Here is a 27,961-nt window from a genome sequence, read left to right as displayed (position 1 = left end):
GGTGATGCAGTGTTTGTGCGTTTTTGCATAAACATATGTAATCTATTCATAATTATATTCAATAGACATTATGTTAATAATTCCCAGTGAATGATTGCCACACTCTCCTACTGTATGCCTCCTCGAAATATTAGCTGCCAGTGCGGTTATTCGATGATTTGCCTCTGCAAGGACAGCATGACTAGTTCTGTCACAGCCATGTGAGTTTAGTGTCGCGATTCGCATTTTCATTTTGGAGGGCTTCAAGGAAGAGCACCCGACCAACCCCCCCGGAGCACAAGTACAAATCCGTATCTTCGCATGTCAAGCCTCGTTATCAACTATTTTCAACCGTTTGCCAGGCGTTGTCTGGGATGCCCGGTGACTTATTGGCGTTTTTTAATTACCGGTGACTGTATAACAGTGGTCTCGGAACTGTCACATAGTCTAGGCTATCATAGGAGGCACATTTGGTCTGTCATGCAATGGAGGCTCGGATTTTTACCCTTTATTTACTTATCATCGTCTGCTTGTTTCACGGTAGGCAACGTTGTGCATGTGTCATAATGTTATTGTAGTGAGATTTTGAAACCGTGGGTTAGATGTTCATTGTCAATTACAGAGAGGGCTTTGTCAATTACAGAGAGGGCTAGCCTTGATTCGGTTATATGAGAAACTTAGAAGTGTAGCTTCTTCTGACATTGTTTTAACCTACATCGACATAGATTTATCTTCGTGGCGGACCAGCCATTATTCGGCCATTAACAGCATCAAGGACAAGGTCCCTCACCTGTGTACACTTTGTACATGAAACAGTGCGCCTTGTAGCAAGAGTCCCCACTTAAATCTTAGACATAAGTTACATACTTATTATTACCACTATTATTATTTAACACACTACTCCTCTTGTACTGTTTAAGCTAAAAACGCAGTTCAAACTTAAAGTGCAAACTGGTCTGGTTTGAGTTGCTTGCATACAACTTTTTTGGATCTCTTTTTTCATTAAGCTTTTTTGTCCTCCGACTTTCATGGGATTTCCAGCACCATTCTTAATGGCCCATTGTGACGTCATGATTCCCAACATTCTGCTCTATTCACTGTAAACAATGTAACCTTTGACACAAATCATCTACTTTGGCCACTTTTCCAACAATTTACACAAAAAGTTTACTATCGATCTGAAATCGATATTAAAATATACTCTACCAATCTAACAATATTAGTAACCGCATTAACAAATTATTTTCCAATTTTTTACAAATAACTGACATTTCGACCACTTTCCCATCACTTTAGACACAAACGTCGATTTAGACACCTTCGTCTACTTCTCAGCTTTTTACATTTGGAATCAGAATAGAATAATCTTCTACCAATCAAAAGTTACAGCTGTTTCTCAGAGTACCGAAAAAAATAGCTAGCTAGCGTCAGCTAACCGCTCTGTCATGTCTCTTCATTGAACAGCCCAAACGGAATGTTGCCATGGATACTCACACACGCAGAGGAGTGCATGGGGCAGTGTAGGGAGAGACGGACAGACGAGAGAGAATCCGCTACTAATGGAGAAGGTTGCTGTATTTGTTACTGTATTTGTAATTTCATGTTGAGCAATCGGGCCCGGGTAGAGTAGGGCCTGAATGACGCTGACATGGGTAGGGCTCGCGCTAAAGTATTATGCCTTTCTGCTTTTCTTTTCTTTCAAACTTCTGACCAGTTTCCCAACAGGTTAGACAGAAACTTAGAGGGTATGACTTCTTCCTCTACTTCACCTCTATTCAAGCTGAAATGGTGATCACGGTTAGCCTAAATATGTTATTTATTGATTAGAACTACAGCTAGGTATGAGTAGGTTTACATACAAACCTATTGTTCTACATAGTTCTTCAACTACCACAAAATTGTATTTTAAAGAGCTGTCATCACTCGGTGCACCATCATATTTCTCTCCCCACATAATACCCTAAAATGTTCTAATTCCTTATGAGTTCCTCCCTTTCACCACAACAGCAGGTCTTCAAATTCAGAAAGCAAAAAAAACATTTATTTTCCTTGTTTCAACACAGACTGCAGTTTTTGAAGGACCACAACAACCAGAAACAGGATCTTAGGAAAGCTTGAATGAATGAATGTATTTGTAACAATGAAAATGACACTTGAGTAAAAAAGTAAAAAAAGTTTTTTTTAAATGTAAACTTCTACCACAAAAATGCTTTTAAAGGTCCAATGTAGCTGTTTTGATCCCATTTCTACGTAACAATGAAGTACCGTTCTATGATTGTTTTCAATCAAAATGGTAAAACATTGCTTCTAAGCAAGAATTTGGCTAGGACTGCGAGTCTGGGAGTGGTCTGAGTGGGGAGGGGAAAACTGAAAACTAGCCGTTATTGGCAGAGAAGGTTTGGAACTCTCTTTCTTATTGGTCTGTTAACCAATTTACAGCCTGATGATGTCACCAGGCAAGCCAAGACTCCATCCTACCAAAACAGTCTTTTCAAACAGCTCTTACACTAAAACGGCATTGACATCATTTTCACAAAGTCACAGTATTATTCCAACTTCATACTATACACTATATACACAAAAGTACGTGGACAACCCTTAAAATTCTTCTATTTCAGCCACATCTGTTGTTGACAGGTGTATACAATCGAGCATACAGTCATGCAATCTCTATAGACAAACATTGGCCGTAGAATGGCCTTACTGAAGAGCTCAGTGACTTTCAACGTGGCGTGGTCATAGGATGCCAGCTTTCCAACAAGTCATTTTTTCTCATTTCTGCCCTGCTAGAGCTGCCCTGCGTAACTGTAAGCGCTGTTATTGTGAGGTGCAAATGTCTACGAGCAACAGCGGCTCTGCCGCAAAGTGGTAGGCCACACAAGCTCACAGAACAGAGAGCTTCATGAAATGGATTTCTATGGTCGAGCAGCCGCACACAAACCTTAGATCACCATGAAGAATAATGGTCTGGTATTTTTAATGGTTCGGGCTAGATCCAGGGAAATCTGGATCTAGCCCGAATCTTAACACTACAGCATACAATGACATTCTAGACTATTCTGTGCTTCCAACTTTGTGGGAACAGTTTGGGAAAGGCCCTATCCTGTTTCAGCATGACAATGCCCCTGTGCACAAAGTAAGATCCCATACAGAAAGGGTTTGTTGAGATCGGTGTGGAAGAATTAGACTGGCCTGCAAAGAGCCCTGTTTTTCCCCAACCTGATCTCATAGACTAGACGTAACAGTACAGTAAAACCAAGATTTGTGATATGTTACATTTGGTATGGTTACACAAGACAGAATTTTACTTAAGGCAAGGAGTGGTGGATAGGTGGGCGTATAACGCAAATGTCTAGCAACCCAAAAGTTGCGTGTTTGAATCTCATCACGGACAACTTTAGATAATTAGCTGCTTTTCATTACGTGCTACTTTGCAACTACTTAGCATGTTAGCTAACCCTTCCCCTAACCCTAACCCTTTTAGATAACCCTTCCCCTAACCTTAACCCTTTAACCTAATTCCTCACCTTAGCCTAGCTAACATCAACGTTAGCCACCTAGCTAATGTTAGCTACTGTGCACAGACTACATACAGTTCAATGTCTAGTTTTGATTTACATTTGGTTGAGCTTTTATTTATTTTTCCAGACCGTAACATACAAAATGCAAAAAAAATGTAAGGGTTGCAACCTGTGGGTGATGTGGGATGTCAGTGTCTTTGACGTGTGTGTGTGTGCGGGCATGAATGGCCCCTAGTGTCTCTACAGGGACAGCACCAGCGCAGACTGTACAAGGACCTGATGCGAAACTACAACCCTCTGGAGCGTCCCGTGTTCAATGACTCCCACTCGCTCACCGTACACTTCAGCTTCAGCCTCATGCAGATCATGGATGTGGTGAGTCTGATGAGCCATCTATCAACCCACACACACACACACACACACACACTGTAAGCACGCAATGAAAGAAACACTGACAACATCACCGTAACACATAGTGATGGATATATCAGATCTCCCCTCTGAAGCACTAGAGATGATATCAAACACACACACACACACACACACACACACACCCACACACACACACACTCTCCCTGTGATAGGATGTGTGAGCCACATTAACAAGGCTCCCTGTGCGGCTGTGTTTCCCGGTCGGTGCTCAGCTCACCCACAGTGCTGCTGAGAGAGGCAGCAGACCTTTTTCCCCCCTGTGTGTCTGATGCGCTCCCCCCTGCCAGGGCACTGCCAGCAGGGGAGCTGAAACAACATACGGTGGCCCTCATCTCTCCACCATTACACCCAGCATCTGACAACCCTGACGTTCCCTGGCTCCACAGAATACCACTGTTTTTCACAGTATCTACGTATTTGTTATTGAGGAGATTCTTTTTTTTTTAAAGAGGAAAGTGAGGATTTGTGGCAAAGTAGCAGTAGTTGAGGGATTTGAATCCACCCGGTCATGAGCATACTGTTTTGGCCAAAATCCTACTGTTGTGTCAGAAACAGCCTCCCTGGGTGGAGTGTATATCATACTGGTTCTATGGAACTGTCTGTGCGTACTGTAGATCTATAATCGAGATGGGAGGAAAGCACAGGCAGAGAATGGTGAATGTGCTGAAATGATCACTTACCATAATATCAGAGACGGAATTGGAAGGGAGTGTGTTTCTCAGGCAGAGCATTTTGACAAATGTGACATTAGTGAGTGATTTTTAACAATCTTATTTCAACTTTTCATGCCTACTGTTCTCTACGATACTACTCTTGCTGCTTCTTTCCTAATAGCACTGTAAGTCTTGTAAAGGCCACAGTGTGTGCAGGCTTTTGTTCCCACCCATCTCTAATACACAGTTTTAAATGATAAACTACTTCAAATACCACAATTAGTTGAAAGGTGTGTTTGTGCTGGGCTGGAACAAAAGTCTGCACACAGGGGCTGGAACAACGGTTAATGTATTAACACCGGCTATTACATTAATCTTTGTAACAGGGGCCCTCGAGAACAGTTGCCTATCCCTAGTAAATAGCTACACTGAATATTTCATTGTCATTATTTGTTTCATTCTTTGTTTCACCATTTCTACTCTGTTGTTGGTGGAGATTGTGTTTTTGGGGGGGACCCCAGCTGTGTGCTGCGTTGGGATTAAATGAGACCCTATTTCGTGCAGTGGGAGCCCTGCTGGATTGGGAAACATTAGTCACAATTCACTACACGTGCCTGCTCCCATTTTACTGTTAGCTAATCACATTTTAGGGTACAGAGCACATTGCGTCCATGATTATACAATATTACAAGGATGATTTAAGATCGTTACATATAATATATTGTGAGGGGGAGAAAAAAAAAACGTAAGTAAACAAATATACTTTGAAAAAGTTCAAAAAAACAAGTCATCAAATTAGTCTGTGAGTCCGTGAGCATGAGGTTCATGTTTGCAGCTACTGTAATTGGCCAGTGACCATTTATGGAGCCACACAGTTGAGCCTTCCTGGAACTCCAATGCCAACAGCTGGGGTCTGCGGCGGCTGCAGCGTTTGCCCATAAACAGGGGAAAAAATGATATGCATCCACTGGTAAAAGTTTAAGTATGCCGCATTACCCACCACCCAGTACCCACAGACCAATAACCTTCCCACTTTTAAACAACATTTACCTCAGCTCTTTTCACCTCAACCATTGCTTTGGAGCAGCTTGTGTCTTTTAATAGAAACGCTTGGTGGTGTTACGCACATGCGATAGCTACATGTTTTGCTACCTGCTGGTGAGAGGATTTAAAATGCAGGGCATTTATCAAAGTGACGTTATTCATAGTCATTTGCCCTTTATCGGCAAGTGGCCATATCTAAGACGAATTACAAGCTAGCGAAAAGTCCTGTTCCTGCAAGACTTTTATTAAGTGTGGCAGGTGGAGCGACAAATTAGAATATTTTCTAGCATTGGTTGGTGACAGACATTGATTGTGTTTGCATGTTTACAGGATGAGAAGAACCAGGTCCTGACGACCAACATCTGGTTACAGCTGGTGAGTTCTTTCATCATTCGAACCTCGAGTCTAAGAGTGTGTGGCATGTGAAGATGTGCGTCAAAACAGACAGAGGTTCATATCAAGACACTTGTCCTCCCATCACCCCCTTTCCTTCTCCCGGGCAGAGTGTCTTTTGTGATCATCAGTCCTCCTTTATCGAGTCAGACAGTTAGGCCCCCCTGTATATCAATGAACTCTACTAATGCTCCTCAATTACCAAGCAACATTAAATGTGCAGAATTTTAAGGGTCATGCTCAAGAACGTCCTTTGAGGATCTACTACACCTAACAAGCTTGATGGATGTGTCTGTCAGCTCTGCCCTTTATCCCAAAAACTTCCCCCGACACCCCTCCCCATCCTATCCCCCTCATCCTTGACAAACTGGCCCTCAGCTCCATTCCCAACCCTCACTGGGGAGTGCCACTACATTAAGAAAATTAAACCGTGCTCTCACAGACCATTGCAGATGGGCTGGGCGAGCGCCAAAGGGACAGTGCCTAGATGGACTCAGAAGAAAATTGTGAATCAAATGTTCATGATAAGTGTAAGCCTTTAGCCAAATTATTTAGTCGTTTTTTTTCCCAACTTGACTCCCAAAGTATCTAAATGAATTGGCTTCTCCCAAACCCTAGTATTTGACCTAGATAAATAGCTGTAGAACAAAAAATATTTTTTTTTTAACTCCCTCAACAGCGAAAAAGGAGGCGCGATGCTCGCTCTGCTTCTACTAATACTGCATTTCCCTTTTAGACACTCTATGTGGAGTTGAAAGGCTCTGTCAGGCTTGTCTTGTCAATATGGTGTCAGTTTGAATACGTTTTTGAAGGAAGTCATCTATAACCTTCCCTGAGTTTTTTTTTTTTTTTTTTTACTGAATGGTGTCACGCACACATTGTTATGTGGTACACTACTCCACTCGGCCATTTTGTGAACTCAAGTCCCATTTGGAAAAAGCCAGTGTCATTGCTAAAGCTCAGATCGAATGTATTTTTTTGATGGGTGATTCTTTTTTTATACTAACCCGCGCTTTTCATTCTAAACAAAGAATGACAATACAATTGTATGTTGTTAACAGACAGACATTGACATGGCAGAGCATTCTCAAAAGCCTGGTTCCTTTTGCACCTTTGGCAGTGATGGGGTGGAAGACTTGTGCTTTTTCCAGTTCACATAAAGGACATTGTAGCAGATTATTATCAGTTAGAAGCTACTTTTATAATAATAGTATTGGTTTTTAAGTATATGCATAATGACAAAACAGTACAGTAAAGACATGAATACAAATACTGTATGTAAACACGTTTTCTTTTCTTAAACCCATTTCATACAGCTGCTCAAATTTAATGAGCTTTCTTATCAGTATTGTGAATTCCCAGAATTCTCACGGTCTCTTAACGAAAGTTGTGTTTAAAATTTAGAGAAGCATCTAATCCCTTCCTAACGTCTCACACTCTTCATTCAGTGAGAAAGGTTGTTTCATCCCCTCAGGCTCAACCTTTTCTCCAGCACATTTTGTTTGTTAAATTGCCTCCAGTGCAAAGTAGTCTTTTAGCTTAATTTGATTTTAAGGGCTCAATGAATTTCCTTGCTCCCTCTCTCAATGTTTTGGAAAGCGATCCGCCCAGGCTCTGGTGCTGGAAGTCTGTATTTTGAGGGGAGAGATGTCTCTATGCCCCGAGCTGTGGGTATTTTTCAAATGTCAACATCCGTTACCGCGGCTCTTTAAAGGTTTCATGCCGGCAGAGGGAATGATTGAACTTGCATAAATAGCCCACAAGAGAAAAATATGATCTACAGCGTGAATTCCCATCTCCAGCAGATGCCTCCTCTCTGGTAATTTATTGTGCATATTTACTGCGTGCCATATTTCTGACAGCATAACATTTATTTACATGTGGGAGTTAAGGAACACTTTTGAGTGAACAGAGATTATTCACTCAGAGGTATTCACTTCGATTTTTTGGGGATTCCACTGTGATGAAACAATACCTTCTGCCACAAGTCCATTTAAATGACCCACTTATGTCGTCCAATTTGGACTCCTCTCATCGAAAGTAAGTTTAGCGTACCTGTCCTTTGCCAGGGTATATTTATGAGGATGAGTCCATTGTCAGAAGGTAATTATTTAATTAGAGATAATGACTAGAGAAAGAGAGAGCGAGTCAGTGAGCCTCCAACGAAACTGAGTGAGGCTCGCCAGAGTGGGGTTGTGGTGTGCTGCTCAAAAAAATGTACTCCATTTGGGGAGGAAGAGGCCAGAGTTATAGGCTCGTCTTCTGTGTGAGGTCATTCGGTGGAAATACGAGGTCTGGGCAGACCGCTCAAGTCTAATAATATACATCTCCGTGACTGACCAGCCGTTCAGAGTGCATAGATATTTAACACGGATGTTTCTGTATGCCTCGCTCTGTTCATTAGCTAGGTAACCTTATACAGTTACCCCGTGGGCAGATTATTAGGTCCAGATATACTGAGCATTTGTACCAAGTTCACAGTTAAACCGTTTTTTTTCCCCAGAGGAAATTGACCAAAGAATGTAAAACAAAAATGCCAAATTAAAGTCATAAGAAGCAATAACACAGGGTGAAGACATAGTTTCATCCGTGTGTATATCAGACAACCACGGGTATGATGCAAAAATACTTGTTTATTGTTCTATTTATGTTGGTAACCAGTTAATAATAATAATAATAAGGCACATTGGTTTTTTGGGGGAAATGGCCAATATACCATGGCTAAGGGCTGTATCCAGGCACTCCGCTTCTGGCCTTATTGTTTAATTGAACCCTATTGCACCTGGTGCAAATTATTATGTAGTTAACCTGGACCATGTGTCACAACACTTGTAAGTGTCAATCTCTACAATGGGTAAATAACACACTTGATTATAACACATTAGTCTGTATCTGTGTGGTCTCCTAGTACTGGACTGACTACTACCTGCAGTGGAACACCACAGACTACCCTGGAGTTACCAATGTCAGGTTCCCTGACACCCAGATATGGAGGCCTGACATTCTCCTCTACAACAGGTACGTAAACACTACTCATACATCACGGTACTGTATTGTGGGATTCATTCAGTGTGTCGGCTAGCTAGCCAGTAACATTTACTGTTAGAATTTGGATTTAAGAGAAGGTGAACCATCGTCCATTTGCTGCACTTGTGTGTGTGTGTGGTGTTGTTTGTCTTCATTCGATGCCATTCATTCAACACAATGACTATTCAGCGAACTGAATGTGTTGCATCTTATATCAGAGCCATAATATGTTAAGTACATCAAAAAATAGTAAAAATAGCTTAAGTGCCTGTCATGATTTATATTTCTTTGTTAAAGACATCAATGTGACGAGAGTGCCTACGCTAGCAGCCGAGGCTAGTCTGGATATGCTTCCTTATACTGAGCAATTGTTATGGAGAGCATCAGGAACGGAGCAGAGCTCCATTTGCATTTAGAGAAGGAGGCCCGATCAAAGATAAGCTCCAATAACTTGTCCAATGTGTTGATGTCAGTAGTGTAACGAGCGGGGGCGATATCAGAGGCAGAGAACATTGAGACCCTGAAGAATGTGCAGACGTTGTAGAGGAACTTTTTAATTAGCACACAGTGTTCTACTGAATTGTTTTTCCTGTGTAGACCATCAAACGTATATTTTGCAGATCAGATACAGGTGACATGTTTATTTGAGAGAAACGTATGAGTAAATAGGAAAGGTGAATGGTTGCTGTCTGAGTCAGATGCTGGTAGGCTTATCTTTTTTATGAAGAGATACTTTCATCTGCACTGCTGTGACTGTATCTTGCAGTGCTACAGCTAGCTGGAGTAACATGGATTTATGTTGGAGAGAAGCACAGACTGATACAAGTGGGGGGGGGGCACTGTGCAGCTCTTGATTTGTTTGTGTGTGTGTGTTTGTGTCTGTCGTTGTCATTTCTTTGTGTATGGGCTGTCTGTGAAGCAGCTGAGCCTGCTTAATCTGCACATGCTCGACTCTGCTCATTCACATTCTAATGCAACTTCTTCACTAGTGTGTGTGCGTGTGTGTGTACAGTGTGTTAGTCTATGCCGGGGTTCCAGAACTGGCGGGATTTTATTTGTCCCCCAATGTTTTCTATTGTTGGACATAAAAGACTGTAAAAAACACCAGCAAATCAGCTCCATGTATTCGCACACATAATAGCTCTCTAGAGATAGGGGATCGTATACACATGTAAGCAAGGTTTGAAATTATTATGTTTTAGTCAAATTTTATATCTGTTTGGGCTTCTTGCGGTAAATTTGCCGTCTACAAATTATTTGTATTTATGTTCCGGACCCCTGACCATCCTCTCAAGAAAAAATTGGCCCGCGGCTGAGTCTAGTTGATGATCCCTGGTCTATGCTATTTGTTTTGCACTATGCTGAGTAACTATGATTTACACAGGCCTTGCGCCGGCAGTGACACCCCAGCTCTGCTGAGCTCTTTACGGTCTTGTTTTCCCACTAAATCTACAAGGTTAGATTTTATGTGCAAATAAAGCACTGATGGATGCTAACTGCTAATCTGTGTCCAAATGCTCAGCGCTGACGAGAGGTTTGACGCCACCTTCCACACCAACGTCCTAGTCAACTCCACTGGCTACTGCCAGTATCTCCCCCCAGGTAAGCCTCCTTAAAACTTATCCTAGATCACAGGGGGAGGTCCATTCTCCTTATTCTCCCTGCAAAAGCCTCCACTGGTATATATCAGTGGGCCTGGAAATTGTGTCAAAATGGTATTGAGGTCAGGAAATAAGCCAGGTCAATTTGGTCAGAGAGGTCCCTCTGGGCCAATAAAAACAGCCATGAAAAGTTACGGATCTGAATGATGATGCAATCACTCTGTGTTCGTTCCAAGCTTCCACTATTCATTTAGTTTTTTTCTGCTCCCACAAACAAAGCCAGTGGTGCCTGTAATGATGAACCTCCCAAACCTAATGGATTAAGTCGTGCAGAGCTGAATTAACTAGATTCTACACAACGCCATGCCGAATTAGAAGACATGTGAACCACTGTGGGTGTGTGTCGAGTGGGGCTGGCTGACACATGGTCTCCGTCGAGATATGGAGTGCAGTGTAGTCAAATAGCTCCCTATCTGCAAATCAGTCTGTAAATCAGCTTTATGACCTTTATGAATGTCATTGCGACAGGCATTGATTCATCTCAGAGTTGTGAACGAGGCAGTGACTGAGATGTGGAAATTGGATGCGGGGGGTAATGTCTCTATAAGCTGTCACAACCCTCTCCCATGTCTACCCTACCACCTAGTTTGACCCTATCTTCTCTGACCCAGTAATGTAACTTCCGGGATGTAGGCATACAAGTCCCTGACAGTATGTCACCAACAGGGGACCAGCAGGACCTACGTGTAAGGAAGGTGATCGCAAATGGCACCCTGTCTGAGTATCTCCCTCCAGCTGACTGCAGGAATTAGAGAAAAACACAGAGTTGTAACTGACAGAAATCAATAGAGCCACAAACAGCTGCATCACGATAGACAGCGGACATGAATTACTTTGGGGTCTGGATGGACGGAAAGAGGGGGCTATGCAAAACATGACAGCCGACCTGCTATCAACGACTAACTAATTCAGTCAAATAGGCCATTCACAAATGTCCAGAGAGACCCTTATTGCAGGGAAAAGTAATCCAACAAAGGCAGAATGGCTACTCCGGAAACGCTGTGCAGACGCTTAGAGATTGGGAACAAATTACCTTTTTCTGCCATTTTGTTTTGTGGGGGATCCAGGGCATGTAAATCAAAGAGCCCTGTCCCAATCCATCATGCTCAGGCTGGTTTGGCTCTTGCTTCTTATCCCCCTCTCATGTCAACAGTTTGGAGTTCCCCAGGGCTCCGTTGTTGGCCCCCTTATAATGAGGGGGAATTATTATTAATATCCCTCTTTCATCCCATCCTTCCATTCTGTTTAACATTTATTGATCTATTGCTTCGGTAACAGTTTATACAATTAAGCAAATTTGCTGCTTAGGAATCTTCAAGAGCACATGCTACATCGACGTGCGCTGGTTTCCCTTCGATGTCCAGCGCTGTGACCTCAAGTTTGGCTCGTGGACATACGGGGGCTGGTCTTTAGACCTGCAGATGATAGAGGCGGATGTGACTGGATACATTGCTAATGGAGAGTGGGACCTTGTGGGTAAGTGCAGTCCCGAATGACAGAGAGCCATAGAAAGCACAGAGTCAAGAGATGATAAAGAAATGACTTAGTGTGGATTATGCTCGAAGAAGTCTGAGGTTTGGTTCATTGATTACTATTTCAAATATCACACAGTTCCCTGTATGTAAGATCTATGCTGGACGTAGTGTGCGAACTAGGGCAGCTCTGAGGATCCACATTCATGGTAATAAAAAATAGAAAGCAGCTAGCAGCCACGACTTAACTAATATTCAAAAGACCAATGGCTTTGATGCCTCTAAAGACATCTGGTTGTTGAGGAATGGAACTGGATTTACATAACAATTATTATGTTCCTACATTTATTCAACAGCAATTAAAACTGTCCTGCTGTTATTTAGTGAACCCCCTGCAGGGGTGGGTTGGCAGACGCTTCCATGGAGCTCGTTGCACCTGGGGGGGTCGTCGAATCTAGGCACTATTTTCTAAATCAAGCGCAACAAAGTGTGATGGGCAATTGGCATTTCGGTTTCCCTGACTGCTGCCTTACCCTGATGTTTCTTTCGCATGCAGAGCTCTATTCAGAATGGGAATGACACGAAAAACACATGAGGCTTTACCACCCCTGATGGAATGGTTCTATTAGGTGATGTTTGCGCCCGCCCTCACCCTCCATAAATGGAATGGTCTAGGAGACCTTGGCTGTCTCTATTTTTACATAGACGAAGGAAGTCATGTTGGGAGCTAATGATTAACAAAGGCCTGTTCATCGCTCCCTGGGGAGCCAAAACACATCCATGTGCTTCCGAGAGACGGAAATGAAGAAATGGAGCGGGAGAGATGGAGAAACAACGAGATGATGGAGCAAGAGAGTGAGGAATGTGTCCTTAGGAGACCAACCAATGGAGCATTGAGGCCCCACGTAATAGAAATAGCAGGAAGTAATCTGGCTATTTCACCATCAACATACTCTATGATTCCCTCCCATATGGGCATATACACAATCAAAACCAGTGTTCTAAAGATCATAAGAGTAGTGAATCATGTAAGAGGACTGTTCACAATATTCACTCCCTGATGTACTTTCTTGATAACAAGAGGCTAGTCGTTGAAGCCTGTTATTGGTGTGTTCTGGCAGTGATTATGTAAGAAATAATCAACGAGGGGCTATACGTTCTCTGGAAAATAATGCTTGACGTGGAAGGTGTGTTCCACGATGTGCTAGCGGAGTGGAGTAAACCTTCCACGGAGTTGCATTATTTTCCAGAGAAAGCATAGAGCCCTGAGTTGATTATAACCCGTTCATACCATGACTATAATTTAACATATTTGCCGCTATAAACATATTGCCAGTAGAAATGTGACAACATCCACTGAAGTAGCTAGCAAGTTTACTAGCTAGCTAGACAGCTAACGTAGTTCCTTTGGGAACCAAACAGACTTGCTACCTTAGCTAACCAAACCTTCATCCTAGCTTGCTATTATAAAAATCAAATTCAACAAATCCAGTCATGTTTTCAGCTCGACTTTTGCTTTCAAAGCAGCTTAAACATAGAACATGTAAGAATGAACTTCATAGCTATAAAATGATACCGTTCAATTGTACCGTGGGGAATAGGGACATAATGCGCACTCTAGAATGCCCTTCCAGCCAATCAGAAACAAGTATTCAACAATGCCATGGTATAAGATAGTATAACAGTAAACATCTATGTATACAATAAGGATGCATATGTGTGCCTGTACTGTAATTCTCTGTCTGTGTGTGTGATGCAGAGGTCCCCGGACGGCGGAACGAGCGTTTCTATGACTGCTGTAAGGAGCCTTACCCTGACGTGACCTTCACGGTGGTGATGCGTAGACGCACCCTCTACTACGGCCTCAACCTGCTCATCCCCTGTGTCCTCATCTCCACCCTGGCCCTGCTCGTTTTCCTGCTGCCCGCGGACTCTGGAGAGAAGATCTCACTGGGTGAGACTGGGGAGGGTGCGGGTGGGTGCGTGTGCGTGAAAGGGTTGTGTGTGTGTGTGAGCGGTGTTGGTAAGGTACATGACTAAATACCATGAGGCAGAGCACAAGGGTATGCTTTTCTTCTTGTGATGAAACAGGCGTTTTTAGACAGCGGTTGTACCCTACTGTTATGGTCTGCTCTGTTGCTTTCTATCACAAATGCGTGAGTAACATACGGAATGTTTGTGTGCCCAATGTGTGGTGTCGCTGAATATTCGTTGTGTGTTTGTGTCCGTGTATATGAGGGAAGTAGGTTTGTAAAGTGCACACTCTTGACTGGCGTTCAATCTCTGCTAGCAGGACCGACACTCAGCCCAAAGGCCGTCTGTTGAATTTTAGGGCAACTAAACGCCGTCCCTTCACATGACCGGACCACCCACTCTGTCTACATGTCGGATGAAAAATATTTATTTCACCCATAATTTATTAGATTTCATTCTGCATGAATATACTGTTTATTACAGAACCAAACTTTATATACAGTAGAGATGTTTATGTATGTGAAGGTTTTTACATATAGATGTCTCTGTATAATTCATCCTATGCCATTTTGACTGATGGGCATGTCTGCAGTTTACCCAAAACAAAAGCAAAAAGCAATTTTGAAAAGGTAGGCCTAAATACATTATTCATGCCAGTTGACTTGGCTGCATTTGAATTCATTCATCCACTTTGATTCATTTAGGTGGACTGGCAGTACACAGCTCCCTACCTACAGTAATACACACACACAGGCATACACACACTGCCAAACTGAGTTAAAAGAGCATATGTTATCCTCACACAGATAGCTTGTGACATGCTTAAGCTGCTTCTATATGCTATAGGTAGTTACAGTAGCATATAACCCCCCCAAAAAACTACAGTGCATAAGACACAACACATTTAACCACTGCCTATGGGCTTGCCCAGACTAGCGACCAGTCTTCCCAGTGATGGCAGAGGGGGGCCAGATATTTGCGGTGTGCTTCTGTTAGAGCAGCGCTGCAGGGGCCAGTCCCCCAAGACCTCTATGCTTCTGGCTGTAGCTGGGCTGTGGCTGTGGGCTGCCTGTCTGCCTGTCTGCGTGCATGACTGGGCTTGAGCTTTGGCTGGATCCTCAGACCAGGTGAACTGGAAATGCCCTCTCTTGCCTGCCCAGAGAGACCTGGAGATGATTGTGTGTTTTGTGTTTTTGTGAGTCCGCGTGTGTGTGTGTGTATGAAGCAGCCTACCTGCCAGAATGAGTTCAACTACGTAGGACCATAATAATATGATTAATATTCCAATTCTATGCATAGGATATAGGTGTTTAACATGGGTGTGTTTTTTTCTTGTTGTATGCAACAAACCACATCTACAGTATGTTATCGTACAATTGATGACAAATACTATTTACAGGTGCTTTTAGATGCTTCTAGTTTTCAGAGTAAGAAACGTGGCTGAGCAAACAATAGAAATGTTAGAAATTAGAAAGGTTTGCTAATTTATTGAAAATGAAATCTAATTTACTTAAAGTATTCACACCCCTGAATCAATACATTGTAGAAGCACCTTTGGCAGCGATTACATTTGTGAGACTTTCTGAGGTAAGTCTCTATGAGCTTTCCACACCTGGATTGCGCAACATTTGCCCATTATTCTTTTCACAATTCTTCAAGCTCTGTCAAATTGGTTGTTGATCATCATTAGACAATCATTTTCATACATTTTTAAGAAGACTTAAGTCAAAACTGTAACTAGGAAATCATACTGAAACCAGTTTTCCTCTAGGATTTTGCCTCTACTTTTTTTTTTTTTTTTACTTTTTTATCCTGAAAACACCCCAGTCATTAACGATTACAACCATACCCATAACATGATACAGCCACCACTATGCTTGAAAATATGGAGAGTGGTACTCCGTAATGGGTTGAATTGGATTTTCCCCAAACATAACACTTTGTATTCAGGACAAAAAAGTGTTTTGCAGTATTACTTTAGTGCCTTGTTGAAAACAGGATGCATGTTTTGGAGAAATTGTTTTATTATTAACAGGCTTCCTTCTTTTCGCTCTGTCAATTATTGTGGAGTAAGTACAATGTTGATCCAGCTTCAGTTTTCTCCTATCACAGCCATTCAACTTTGTAACTGTTTTAAAGTCACCATTGGCCTCGTGGTGAAATCCCTGAGTGGTTTCTTTCCTCTCCGGCAACTGAGTTAGGAAAGACACCTGGATCTTTGTAGTGACTGGGTGTATTGATACACCATCCAAAGTGTATTTATATTTAATATCTTCACCATGCTCAAAGGGATATTCAATGTCTGCTTTTTTTACCCATCTACTAGTAGGTTCCTTTCTTTGCGAGGCATTGGAAAATCTCCCTGGTCTTTGTGGTTGAATCTGTGTTTGAAATTCACTGCTCGACTGAGGGACCTTACAGATAATTGTATGTGTGGGGTACAGAGATAAGGTAGTAATTCCAAAATCGTGTGAAACACTATTATTGCACACAGAGTGAGTGCATGCATGTTATTACGTGACTTGTTAAGCACATTTTTACTCCTGAACTTACTTGCATTATCTCAGGCTCCCGAGTGGCGCAGGGGTCTAAGGCACTGCATCTCAGTGCAAGAGCCGTCATAACAGTCCCTGGTTCGGATCCAGGCTGTATCACATCTGGCCGCGATTGGGAGTCCCATCGGGCGGCGTACAATTGGCCCAGCGTCGCCCGGGTTTGGCTGGTTTGGCTGGGGGGTAGGACCAGTTAACCCACTGTTCCTAGACCAGTCAACCCACTGTTCCTAGACCAGTCAACCCACTGTTCCTAGGCCGTCATTGTCAATAAGAACTTGTTCTTAACTGACTTGCCTAGTAAAATAAAGGTTAAATAGATACAAATAATACTTATTGACTCGAGACATTTCAACTTTTCATTTGTAATTATTTGAAAGAAATTACACAAACCTAATTCTACTTTCACATAATGTGGTATGGTGTGTAGGCTGGTCACAAACACATCTCAATTTAATCCATTTTAAATTCAGGCTGTAAAAAAAAAATTACAATTGAGGGGTGTGAATACTTCCTGTATGTAAAACTAAGATGTGGCATAAAAATTGCTTATGGTTTGATAGGATCTGGCACATGGCTCATCCCTAAACAATTTATTATGCTCATAATTAATGTAGATCATATTGAGACAGTATTATAGAAAACTACATTGTCAAGATGCTTCAATTAACTACTTGAGCCACGTCTCCCCCTCCCACCTCCTGATTCACTGGATGACTTATGGTCTGAAATCAATATCTGCTGGCAATGAACTGACTTGAAACTCGGAGTCAAACTGCAAGTAACATTTTCCCAAGTGATTCCACAAGATAGTGTGTGTGTGCGTGCTGTGTGTGCGTGCTGTGTGTGTGTTCCTGTGTGTCTGCATGCATGTGTGTTTCCATCTGTGTCTGTATACAAATGTATCGACTGGATGCATCGAAGAATACAGTAGTGGTTAATGAGAGGAAAGCGCTCTATCCATCTTGATCCTTGGATCGCCTGGCTTTATTGATCCTCAGAGTTCATTAGAAAACTTTGGGAAGTGTGCTGCTGGTGAGTCCTAGCCCACTGTACACTGAAAGAAAATAAGGTTCTTAAATGGTTCTTCTTCTTAAGGTTCCTTGGAGATCTCTATTCCAATAAAGAACCTTTGAGCTAAGTGTGTGGGGGGGGGGTTCTTAATGGTGCATCTACAGTCTAAAGAATTCGAAAAGGTTATTGAACTGTATGGAGACCTGCAGATGTGTCCCTTTCATAGAACACAGCAAATTGGCCAGTGTCAACTGGTGTTGAATTTCAGTGTAACATTTCTAGTGTTGATTCGGGAGTTAAATTAACTCTCAGTGATGTAAAATAACCCCAGTGTTGGTGTTAATAACCAGAGTTTAACCAAAACCATTCATTATCTTATTTCCCAGCATGTTCTTTTGCAGGTTTGATGTTTGAATTGTTTGTTTCAATATCTATGTTTTTGCATGTGCATTGATTGATTCATTCATTTTAGACTACTGAAATATAAATAACATAAATTGTTCTAAAATATTCCAATCTGTTACTTGGACTTACTGCAAAAGTTACTGAAATGATTGTTCCAGTTTAGATGCTTTAGGTAGTCTGATATCTTGGTCTCCCCTGCCCTGGCCGTCATTCTGAATGCAGGTTGTAGGTGAATAAAAATGAAAAATGTTGCATATCCCCACACTGGCTGGATTTCAAAAGAAATTACACATCACTTGGCAAGCCAACATAATTAATCAGACTGACCATCTGATGCAGGCTCCATCAGACCAGTAAAATAAAAAATAAAAGCAAATTATTTCAATATATGTTCACTCAGATGTATTACCGGTGTGAATATATAGTCTACCTCAAATGTTGAAATGTAATTTTAAAACCGAGAAGAACAACGATGCATTGGCAGGGCAATGCAAGCAAGAGGCGTCATTACAGTCCATGGTTCGGATCCAGGCTGTATCACATCGGGCAGCGTACGATTGACCCATCGTCATCCGAGTTTGACCGGGGTAGGCCGTCATTGCAAATAAGACTTTGTTCTTAACTGATTTGCCTAGTTAAATAAATGAATTGTCTTAAACAGACGTTTTGGGAGATCAGGGTAGAGAAGTAGTTCGCTCTTGCATCTTTAACCGCAACAAGTAAGTTCTCATCAGATCCTTCATTATCTCGTAGAACACTTGAAGTTGACAGGCCTTCCATTTACATTCAGCCTTTCTAAGTTCACTTCTAATTAATACGTTACCCTTTTCTTCTAATTTGTACATTGGTTGCAAAATGGTTGAAAATAAAATGTCTCTCTCTTTTACATAAACCACAATAATGACTATGATAACATGATAATAACTATAATACAGATAAGCACTATGATGGCATGGTGATAACATGATAATCACTATGATAACACGATAACCACTGTGATAATGTGATAATCACTATGATACCTTAACATGATAACAGCATGCCTGGTGATGTACAGTAGGTTCTGTCTTCTAATGGCCTGCCTGCCTGCCTGCCTGCCTGCCTGCCTGCCTGCCTGCCTGCCTGCCTGCCTGCCTGCCTGCCTGCCTGCCTCCTGCCTGCCTGCCTGCCTGCCTGCCTGCCTGCCTGCCTGCCTGCCTGCCTGCCTGCCTGCCTGCCTGCCTGCCTGCCTGCCTGCCTGCCTGCCTGCCTGCCTGCCTGCCTGCCTGCCTGCCTGCCTGCCTGCCTGCCTGCCTGCCTGCCTGCCCTTGCCTGCCTGCCTGCCTGCCTGCCTGCCTGCCTGCCTGCCTGCCTGCCTGCCTGCCTGCCTGCCTGCCTGCCTGCCTGCCTGCCTGCCTGCCTGCCTGCCTGCCTGCCTGCCTGCCTGCCTGCCTCCCTCCCTCCCTCCCTCCCTCCCTCTTTTTTCTTCCTTTCTCCAGGTATCACTGTGCTGCTCTCTCTAACTGTCTTCATGCTCTTGGTAGCCGAGATCATGCCGGCCACCTCCGACTCTGTTCCTCTCATAGGTAAGTGCTCAGGGAGACCTTCATCCTCACCCTACTCCATCTATCCATTTTCTCATCTGTCCGTTTCTCCAGCCATCTGTTCATCCCAGTCATCCATTCATTCCTTTCGTCTATCCATCTGTCCCCTCTGTGTCACCACATTGGCCTCGAACCGGCCCTCAATGACTGAGGTAGAAAGAGCTGATGAAACAGAACAAGTGACACACGCTCCTTTAAAGAAAAACTGGGTGTTACCTCATTTGTCACAGACAGTGACGCTACAGAATACACTAGGTCATTAATCGGTTGGACTGACGAGATATAAGTGCGATCACTCACCCATGAAACTTGGGGTGAATTTATAAGCACCAAATGGAGGGAAAACATACTGAGACAGCGAGGGACTACCTGAACTTGGTCATGAATAAATTATAGTTTTTGTTATCTGTTGCAAAACATTTTACTACGCTGTGCCCTAATGAATAGAACAACCCTGACTACTTAGCATCTGAGACCTCCGCGCTCAAGTGGCAGGCAGTCAGTCTGGCAAGCAAATGGGTCAATGGATTCATTTGACGAGCAAATGAAAGAATAGAGACTTGGCGTTGATTGCAGTGCCGCATGGGAGTATAGTTTGCAGTCTATTTTTATAATTTGATGAATGTATTGATATTGAGCAATGCTCAAAGAAATGGATGTGCGCGTGTAATCTTTTCCGCTTATGAATCTGCAGTTCAAGCCCAATGACCGTCATATTTTTACCAATGGCAGATATTTATATTCTTAAACATATTGATATCCTCATCTCAGCTATTTCCCTGCATGCCACCCAATTGCTTCCACATTATCTTCAAGCTATCCCCCCCTAACATGATATGATGGCCCATTTGGTCTCTGCCTTGAGGAACATATTCAGCTTGCCAGGGCTGGCTCTAACCTTATCATACTATGTCTGTCATTGACTGACATATTTGAGGAACATTTGCACTACCAAATTTCGAAATTGCACCCCGTGTTGCATAGTCTGCGTGTAGGGCAGGGCGGCCCTGCAGCTTGCCGTAGCGTTCAGAGAGATTAGAGATAGAAATGTTGTATTTTCTGCAGACATCCTTTATTAGCTACATTACTATCTTCAACATTCTGAACACTGCGACCGACTGAAGACCAGGCACGGTTCAGATGCTCATCTCTGAGAGGCTCTTTTTCTGGGAATACATCAGTATGCAAGACAGTAAACCTCCTGCTGTGTGGCTCAGTTGGTAACAGCATGGCACAAGTAATGCCAGGGTTGCGGGTCCAATTCCCAAAGGGATCACATACACATACTATGTATGCATTCACTGTACTGGAAGTCGCTTTGGATAAAAGCATGTGACCTGTGGCATATATTAACTGAATGTGCCCTTGGTCTCCTGCCATAATATATAATCCCCTATGATTCCTCAGAGTTATTCTCTCTCTCTCTCTCTCTCTCTCTATTTATTTATTTATTTGTATTCCAGCCCAGTACTTTGCCACCACCATGGTCATCGTGGGCCTGTCCGTCATCGCCACCGTCCTGGTCCTCCAGTACCACCATCATGACCCGGACGGAGCCAAAATGCCAAAGTGGGTGAGTCCATGTCCGCCCATTCCCGTGTTCTGCATTCACTCGGAACGCCGGATACACTCGGAATTCCAAATGCTGACATTCCATTAAGGTAGAATTGGACCTGAAGGTTAAGGGTTCTACATCAGCGGATCAGCGGCTGCTCCTTGCTCTGAGGTGTGTGTGTGTGTGTGTGTGTGTGTGTGTGTGTGTGTGTGTGTGTTAGTCAGGGTTAGTGGGCAGTTTGAGTATTGGCGTGAGAGGAATGCCAATGTGATTTGAAAAAGAGGGGAGGGGAGGAGAGACTGCTGGCCAGGCTTGAAGGGCAGATGGAAGGGAGTGGAGAGAGCACAGAACTTTGGAAAATTTGGATGATGCAATTATAAGCCTTATTAGACATGATAAAGGTCCATACATGCTAATAACAAGATGTAAGCCATTATATCGGCAGGTTACCAGAGGTTATTCCAACACTTTTTCTATAGCAGGAACACTAATTTATTATGTACCGAGTGTGTTGTCATATGTTTTCTGTGATCTGAACTATAAACACCATGGGACCACGCAGCCGTCATACCGCTCAGGAAGGAGACTCGTTCTGTCTCCTAGAGATTAACATACTTTGGTGCGAGATGTGCAAATCAATCCCAGAACAACAGCAAAGGACCTTGTGAAGATGCTGGAGTAAACATGTACAAAAGTATCTATATCCACAGTAAAACAAGTCGTATATAGAAACAACCTGAAAGGCTGCTCAGCAAGGAAGAAGCCACTGCTCCAAAACTGCCATAAAAAGCCAGACTACAGTTTGCAACTGCACATGGGGACAAATATCATACTTTTTGGAGAAATGTCCTCTGGTCTGATGAAAAGAAATTAGAACTGTTTGGCCATAATGACCATCGTTATGTTTGGAGGAAAAAGGGGGAGGCCTGGAAGCTGAAGAACACCATCCAAACCGTGAAGCATGGGGGTGGCAGCATCATGTTGTGGGGGTGCTTTGCTGCAGGTGGATCTGGGCACTTCACAAAATAGATGGCATCATGAGGACGGAAATGTGGATATATTGAAGCAACATCTCAAGACATCAGTAAGGAAGTTAAAGCTTGGTCGTAAATGGGTCTTCCAAATGGACAATGACCCCAAGCATACTTCCAAAGTTGTGTCAAAATGGCTTAAGGACAACAAAGTCAAGGTATTGGAGTGGCCATCATAAAGCCCTGACCTCAAACCTATAGAATATTTGTGGGCAGGACTGAAAAAGCGTGTGCGAGCAAGGTGGCCTATAAACCTGACTCAGTTACACCAGCTCTGTCAGGAGGAATGGGACAAAATTCACCCAACTTATTGTGGGAAGCTTGTGAAAGGCTACCAGAAACATTTGACCCATCAAATACTAATTGAGTGTAAGTAAACTTCTGACCCACTGGGAATGTTATGAAATAAATAAAAGCTGAAATAAATAATTTTCTACTATTATTCTGACATTTCACGTTCTTAAAATAATGTGGTGATCCTAACTGACCTAAGACAGGGAAATTCTACTAGGATTAAATGTCAGGAATTGTGAAAAACGGAGTTTAAATGTATTTGGCTAAGATGTATGTAAACTTCTGACTTCATCTGTATTTTATGGAGCAGATAGGAAATGAAATCGATAGGATGTGAAAAATATTGTAAACTGATATTTTTTTATCAAAAACATGTATAGCTACAGTATACCAAGAGAACATAATCGGACTGAAAAGCCATGTTAAAATTGTCCGTGTCCGTGTTAGAATTGGGAGCGAATGCACAATGCTTGCATAGTGATTATCTCCTGTGCATGTTTCTCTCCTCTGGTGTTGATATTCTATTCTTGTCTCTCCTCCCCCTGGTGTACATAAACACACAAACACGGACACTGACACGCATACACACACACACACACTCTCTCTCTCTCTCTCTCTCTCTCTCTCTCTCTCTCTCTCTCTCTCTCTCTATCTCTCTCTCTCACTCTTCCCCACAAAGACACGCGTGGTGCTCCTGAACTGGTGCGCCTGGTTCCTGCGAATGAAGCGGCCCGGCGAGGAGCGTGTGCGTCTGGCCTGCCACAACAAGCATCCGCGCAACAGCCTCTCCAGTGTGGAGCTCAGTATGAGCCAGGGGACCCTCCAGCCCACCAATGGCAACATGCTCTACATTGGCTTCCGGGGCATGGAGGGCATGCACTACACCACCACCCCCGACTCTGGCGTCATCTGCTCCAGGCTGGTGGGGGCAGGGGACGAGGAGGTGCTGCTACCCGGGGCCGGGCTGCCCAACTTGGGCAGCATGGCAGGCGGCACCGGGGTGGGGGTGGCGAGCCCCGTGGACTCCGACATGTCCAAGATCCTGGAAGAGGTGCGCTACATCGCCAAGCGCTTCCGGGGCCAGGACGAGGACGAGTCGCTGTGCAATGAGTGGAAGTTTGCGGCATCTGTGATTGACCGGCTGTGCCTGATGGCGTTCTCTGTGTTCACCATCCTCTGCACCATCGGCATCCTCATGTCAGCGCCAAACTTCGTGGAAGCCATCTCCAAAGACTTCTTCACCTGAGCGGGCTGTTTATGTTGGAGGATGAGAGGGATGGGGTCACGTGTGTGTGTGTGTGTGTGTGTACATGTGTGTGTTTGTTTGGGGGGGTGGGGTGGGGGTGTACATATATACACACACAAAAGCACACACACGTACAGTCTCACACACAATCTCACATATACACACACACACATTCCCACTTGCACTCACATGCATTTAATGTATACTCTTTATATCCCAAACACATCTTTACCTATGACTTATATCAGCTGACTACCCCACTCTTCAGTATTTTCACATATTTTTCACATACGTTACTGTATTTAGAGTGGCTATTATAATGGCACAACTTATAGCAATACAAATGTGTTCATCATATGTGGTTTGAATCTGTGATCAATTGAGGTCTTCATCAACAATGACTGTGTATATTAAGTAGCACTTTGGGGATGTTCCAGAAAGCAGGATCATTGAGTTAACCAGCTAGCTTACTGAAATCCATATTTTTGAGAAATATACACTTGACATTGGCATAGTATATATTAATCAACAATCAAAAACGCATATTCAAGCTGAGCTAAATTAACCAAAAAATTCAAGAGATATATATGATCGTTAATATGTTAGCTAGATAACGCAAGGATTTATTTGATTTTATCACAGGCTATTGGAAGTATACATGGGTGAAAATGTTTGTTCCAAAAAAGATTGGTGTTTGTAATGTTCATTCGTGTACAGTACATGTAAAATGGAAAAAGTAGTTTCCCTTGTTTATGCCTTTCAAAGGAAATCTCTGTAATGTTCATGCTGAGTTTCTCTCAATCTAAAGCTCGTTTCATAGATTTGCTCGAGTGAATTGAAGAGACTTCCCCAATTGCAAAATGTAGATCATTTCTGTTTTCTTTCCTTCTGCATTATAAGTTCAATTCCCAAGAGAACAGCCAATAATAATAATTGTAACAGTGTTTTGGACTTGTGATTTTTGTGCTATTTATTCTTTGTTTCACTGCTTTGTGCCACTGACCCATTTGACATGCATGGAACCTATGACATTTGACGTAAGTGTTTGGACGAAAAGCGTACAATGAGGGAGTTCAGGTGCAGTGGAGTGCAGTGATCCCTAGTGTCACCCTGGAATGAAGGACAAGTTCTGCTCGAATACTTCAGGTGTGTATTCACCAGGATCCAAACAGGAAGGCTCTAACTAAATGTGTCCAATAGAAACTCTTGGTTTTTTTTGGTAACCGTTTTTCCATTGCCAAATGTTTTGCAGCAGTTTGCTACGTTGTGCAGTCATGAATACACCCCCAGGTGATAGCTCAATCTGTTTGAAAATGGTTTCATACCTTCTGAATATGACCCTAGCTTGGGTTTTCCATCGCCCTCTGTTCTCCTCAACTTTTATGTGCACTTGCATCCATGCCCAGAATACATTTTGATCCATGCACAAAAATAAATGTATTTTTCTAGATGTCACGTGATGTGTATGAAGCCTGTGTTCAATTATTAATGTTTCTATGGATGAAGTGTCACAGGATGGAAGATTGAATTTTTGACATAGAATTTTTAGGATTTGTTTTTTATTAGACAGAGGAGAAATAGACAGAGTACGAAGGCAGTGGGCCGGATTCTAAACCACGACGATACTGGCTGTAGGTGGTGGCACGAACCCACCGTTTTCCAAACTCGGTCCTCGGACCCCAAGAGGTGCACGTTTTGTTTTTTGCCCTAACACTACACGGCTATCTTTGATTATCTGAATCAGCTGTGTAGTGCTAGGGCAAAAACCCCTTGGGGTCTCGAGGACCTAGTTAGAGAAACCCTGCATTAACCGCTAGTCTACTGTCTACCTTTCTAATTCTACAGAATGCAATTTAGATCTATCTATCCCTCTGTGTGTGTGTGTGTGTGTGTGTGTGTGTGTGTGTGTGTGTGTGTGTGTGTGTGTGTGTGTGTGTGTGTGTGTGTGTGTGTGTGTGTGTGTGTGTGTGTGTGTGTGTGTGTGTGTGTGTGTGTGTGTGTGTGTCAGACAGTGAGGGGTACTACAGTCTTCTGTAATGTCACCTCTTGAAACAGGGTCACTGCGCTCTGCTAATCCGCTCTTGTAAACCTGTTCCTTTTTTTATTACAGCCACGAAGCCACACTAATGACTTGTTGGAAGAGACACTTTCCTGTGTAGCACACATTCTTACAGAGAGCGGTTCTCTGCTGCTTCGACAGCCAGGTACAGTGAAGTACAAGTTTGTGGGCCAAATGGCACACTATATAATGCACTACCCTATGGGCCCTGGTCAAAAGTAGTGCACTATGTAGGGAATATGGTGGCATTTGGGATGTACACGTTAATTCGCTGTGCTTGTTAATAACGCATTAGCGTTACTGCCATGATGTTCATGTGCATCTGGAAACAAGAATTATCATTAAGCAAACTGGTGTGAACCAGGAGAGCAGGGAACTGGAAACTAACATGACCAACAACAAAAAAAGAGACAACCGTCGACTGAGAGTAACTCAGTCAAGCACAGTACACAGACAGGCGAACAAGAAACATTGGTTTTAGCCCCACCAGCCAACTCACAGAATGGGTTGCAGTTGTAGCCTTCCCTTTTCACACTATAAACCAAACCAAACTACTGGCTCTGAACTTGTCTTTCCACATTGTCCTTTAGAGTTCCTGCAACTATGGTGGATGTGTAACCGACCCAGCCCAGTACAGGTTAGTTTGGCTCCCTAGTGTACAGAATCAGCCCTAAAAACAAGTGGAGAAATATCCCCTGTAATTCTATCCTTTGGTTTTTAAAGTAAAAATAACAGTCCCTTGAACTTGACAAATTCCAATTGAAACTGTTCTTTTGAATAGAGGCAACATAGGAATTATTCAACGCAGTGGCTTATCGCTTGTGAACATAGGGAGCACACAAACACACACTCTATACGAGGCCCCCAGAGGAGTGACTGTAAATTTAGAAAGGAAAGCAAAAGTGATAAGTCTTGGCCGTCGGACCCATCTACTCACGGAGGCTGACATCACACAGATGTGTTGGTTATTAATATCTTATTGTTAGTGAAAGAGAGCATGAATGGGCCAGATGGCAGAGCCTTGGGAGGAACCCTTAAGAGTAGAAAGGGAAAGCACACTAAACAATACGACAACGGAAGCTGACATTTTGAAGTATTGAAGAAGAAGTATTGTCGTCGCACTGGCCTCTTTATGAAGCCCATTATTATTGTCGTGAAGATGATGCAGTCTGTCCGTCCGTCCGCCTGCAGCCAGCCCTGTGTGTGTATAGAGAAATATAAGAATCCACAAACCGGGAGACTGGTCCGCCTTGTGTGTTGGACAGGAGAGCGGTGAAGCCCTGGCAGCTGCTGGGCGAGGTAATCGTGCCATCCCGGGGTCACAGACTGGAGAAGCTGGTTCAAACATTGGCCATTCGCCCAGATGAGGAACGCAGCACTTGGCCTTGTGAGCAAGGCGCACTTCGACTGAATTGAACTCACTGTGGAAAAAGTATTCAACAACTAGAGGAAACCCATTGGCCCTAAAACATTTACGGTCAAGGCATATTCCAATGCTTCCCTCACAAACAAATACTTTTATATTTAGTGTGAGAATGTTACTGTTCCAAAAATACTTATTTTTAACAACAAAATATTGAACAAGGAACAAAAAAAGGCAGATGTGCAAAAATGTTATCTTCCAAATAACACTGGGTTTAAATATTGGACCTGGACTTGAGAAAGCTCTTATAAAGGAAAACATTGATAGAGAGAACCCTGATTCTAATCAATGAGTTTTGGCCCTGGGTCATTCTGTTAAATATGGTACAAACCTCAGGGACCTTGTTGAAATTCTAGGATTAATAAGTAACTACTAGTAGGAGCCAAATGGGGTGAGATGCCCCCTCGTTTGTTACCCCCTCTTCGGATCTGGATGTTTCCTCTCCTGGCAAGAAGAGTAATTTGTCTTCAGATAGGTAATATATGTTGTCTCTTCTCTTTCTCTCCTCCCCTGTATAATTAACAGAGCGCTGCTTAAGGAAATACAAATTGCCCTCTCATCAATACTCATGCATTTGCTGCCATCTAGTGGAAGAGAAGTGCAATGTCAAGGTAGGTGCATACCACCCACGAGCACTCCGGAG

The 27,961-nt window shown here is 43.0% G+C and overlaps 1 protein-coding gene and 1 long non-coding RNA gene across 2 annotated transcripts; both read left to right on the top strand.

The window, feature by feature from the left end:
• Positions 1-141: 141 nt before the first annotated feature.
• On the top strand, positions 142-23,914 carry LOC112218290 (neuronal acetylcholine receptor subunit alpha-7-like). The gene is made up of 10 exons (XM_024378948.2): positions 142-519; positions 3,736-3,875; positions 5,960-6,004; positions 8,931-9,040; positions 10,572-10,651; positions 12,019-12,186; positions 13,942-14,136; positions 19,606-19,692; positions 21,174-21,283; positions 23,270-23,914. Exons 1-10 carry the CDS (start codon positions 465-467, stop codon positions 23,834-23,836), a joined length of 1,557 nt encoding a protein of 518 aa, XP_024234716.1. The 5' UTR covers positions 142-464; the 3' UTR covers positions 23,837-23,914.
• A 32-nt stretch (positions 23,915-23,946) lies between these two features.
• Positions 23,947-27,900, top strand: LOC121840048. The gene is made up of 4 exons (XR_006079335.1): positions 23,947-24,982; positions 25,947-26,040; positions 26,486-26,532; positions 27,844-27,900. It is a non-coding gene; the product is annotated as an uncharacterized LOC121840048 (long non-coding RNA).
• The last annotated feature ends 61 nt before the right edge of the window (positions 27,901-27,961 follow it).

The sequence above is a fragment of the Oncorhynchus tshawytscha genome, linkage group LG19 (assembly GCF_018296145.1).
Source record: "Oncorhynchus tshawytscha isolate Ot180627B linkage group LG19, Otsh_v2.0, whole genome shotgun sequence".
NCBI lineage: Eukaryota > Metazoa > Chordata > Actinopteri > Salmoniformes > Salmonidae > Oncorhynchus > Oncorhynchus tshawytscha.
The sequence above is the reverse complement of the archived record's forward strand: the minus strand, read 5'-3'. Positions and strand labels throughout refer to the sequence as shown.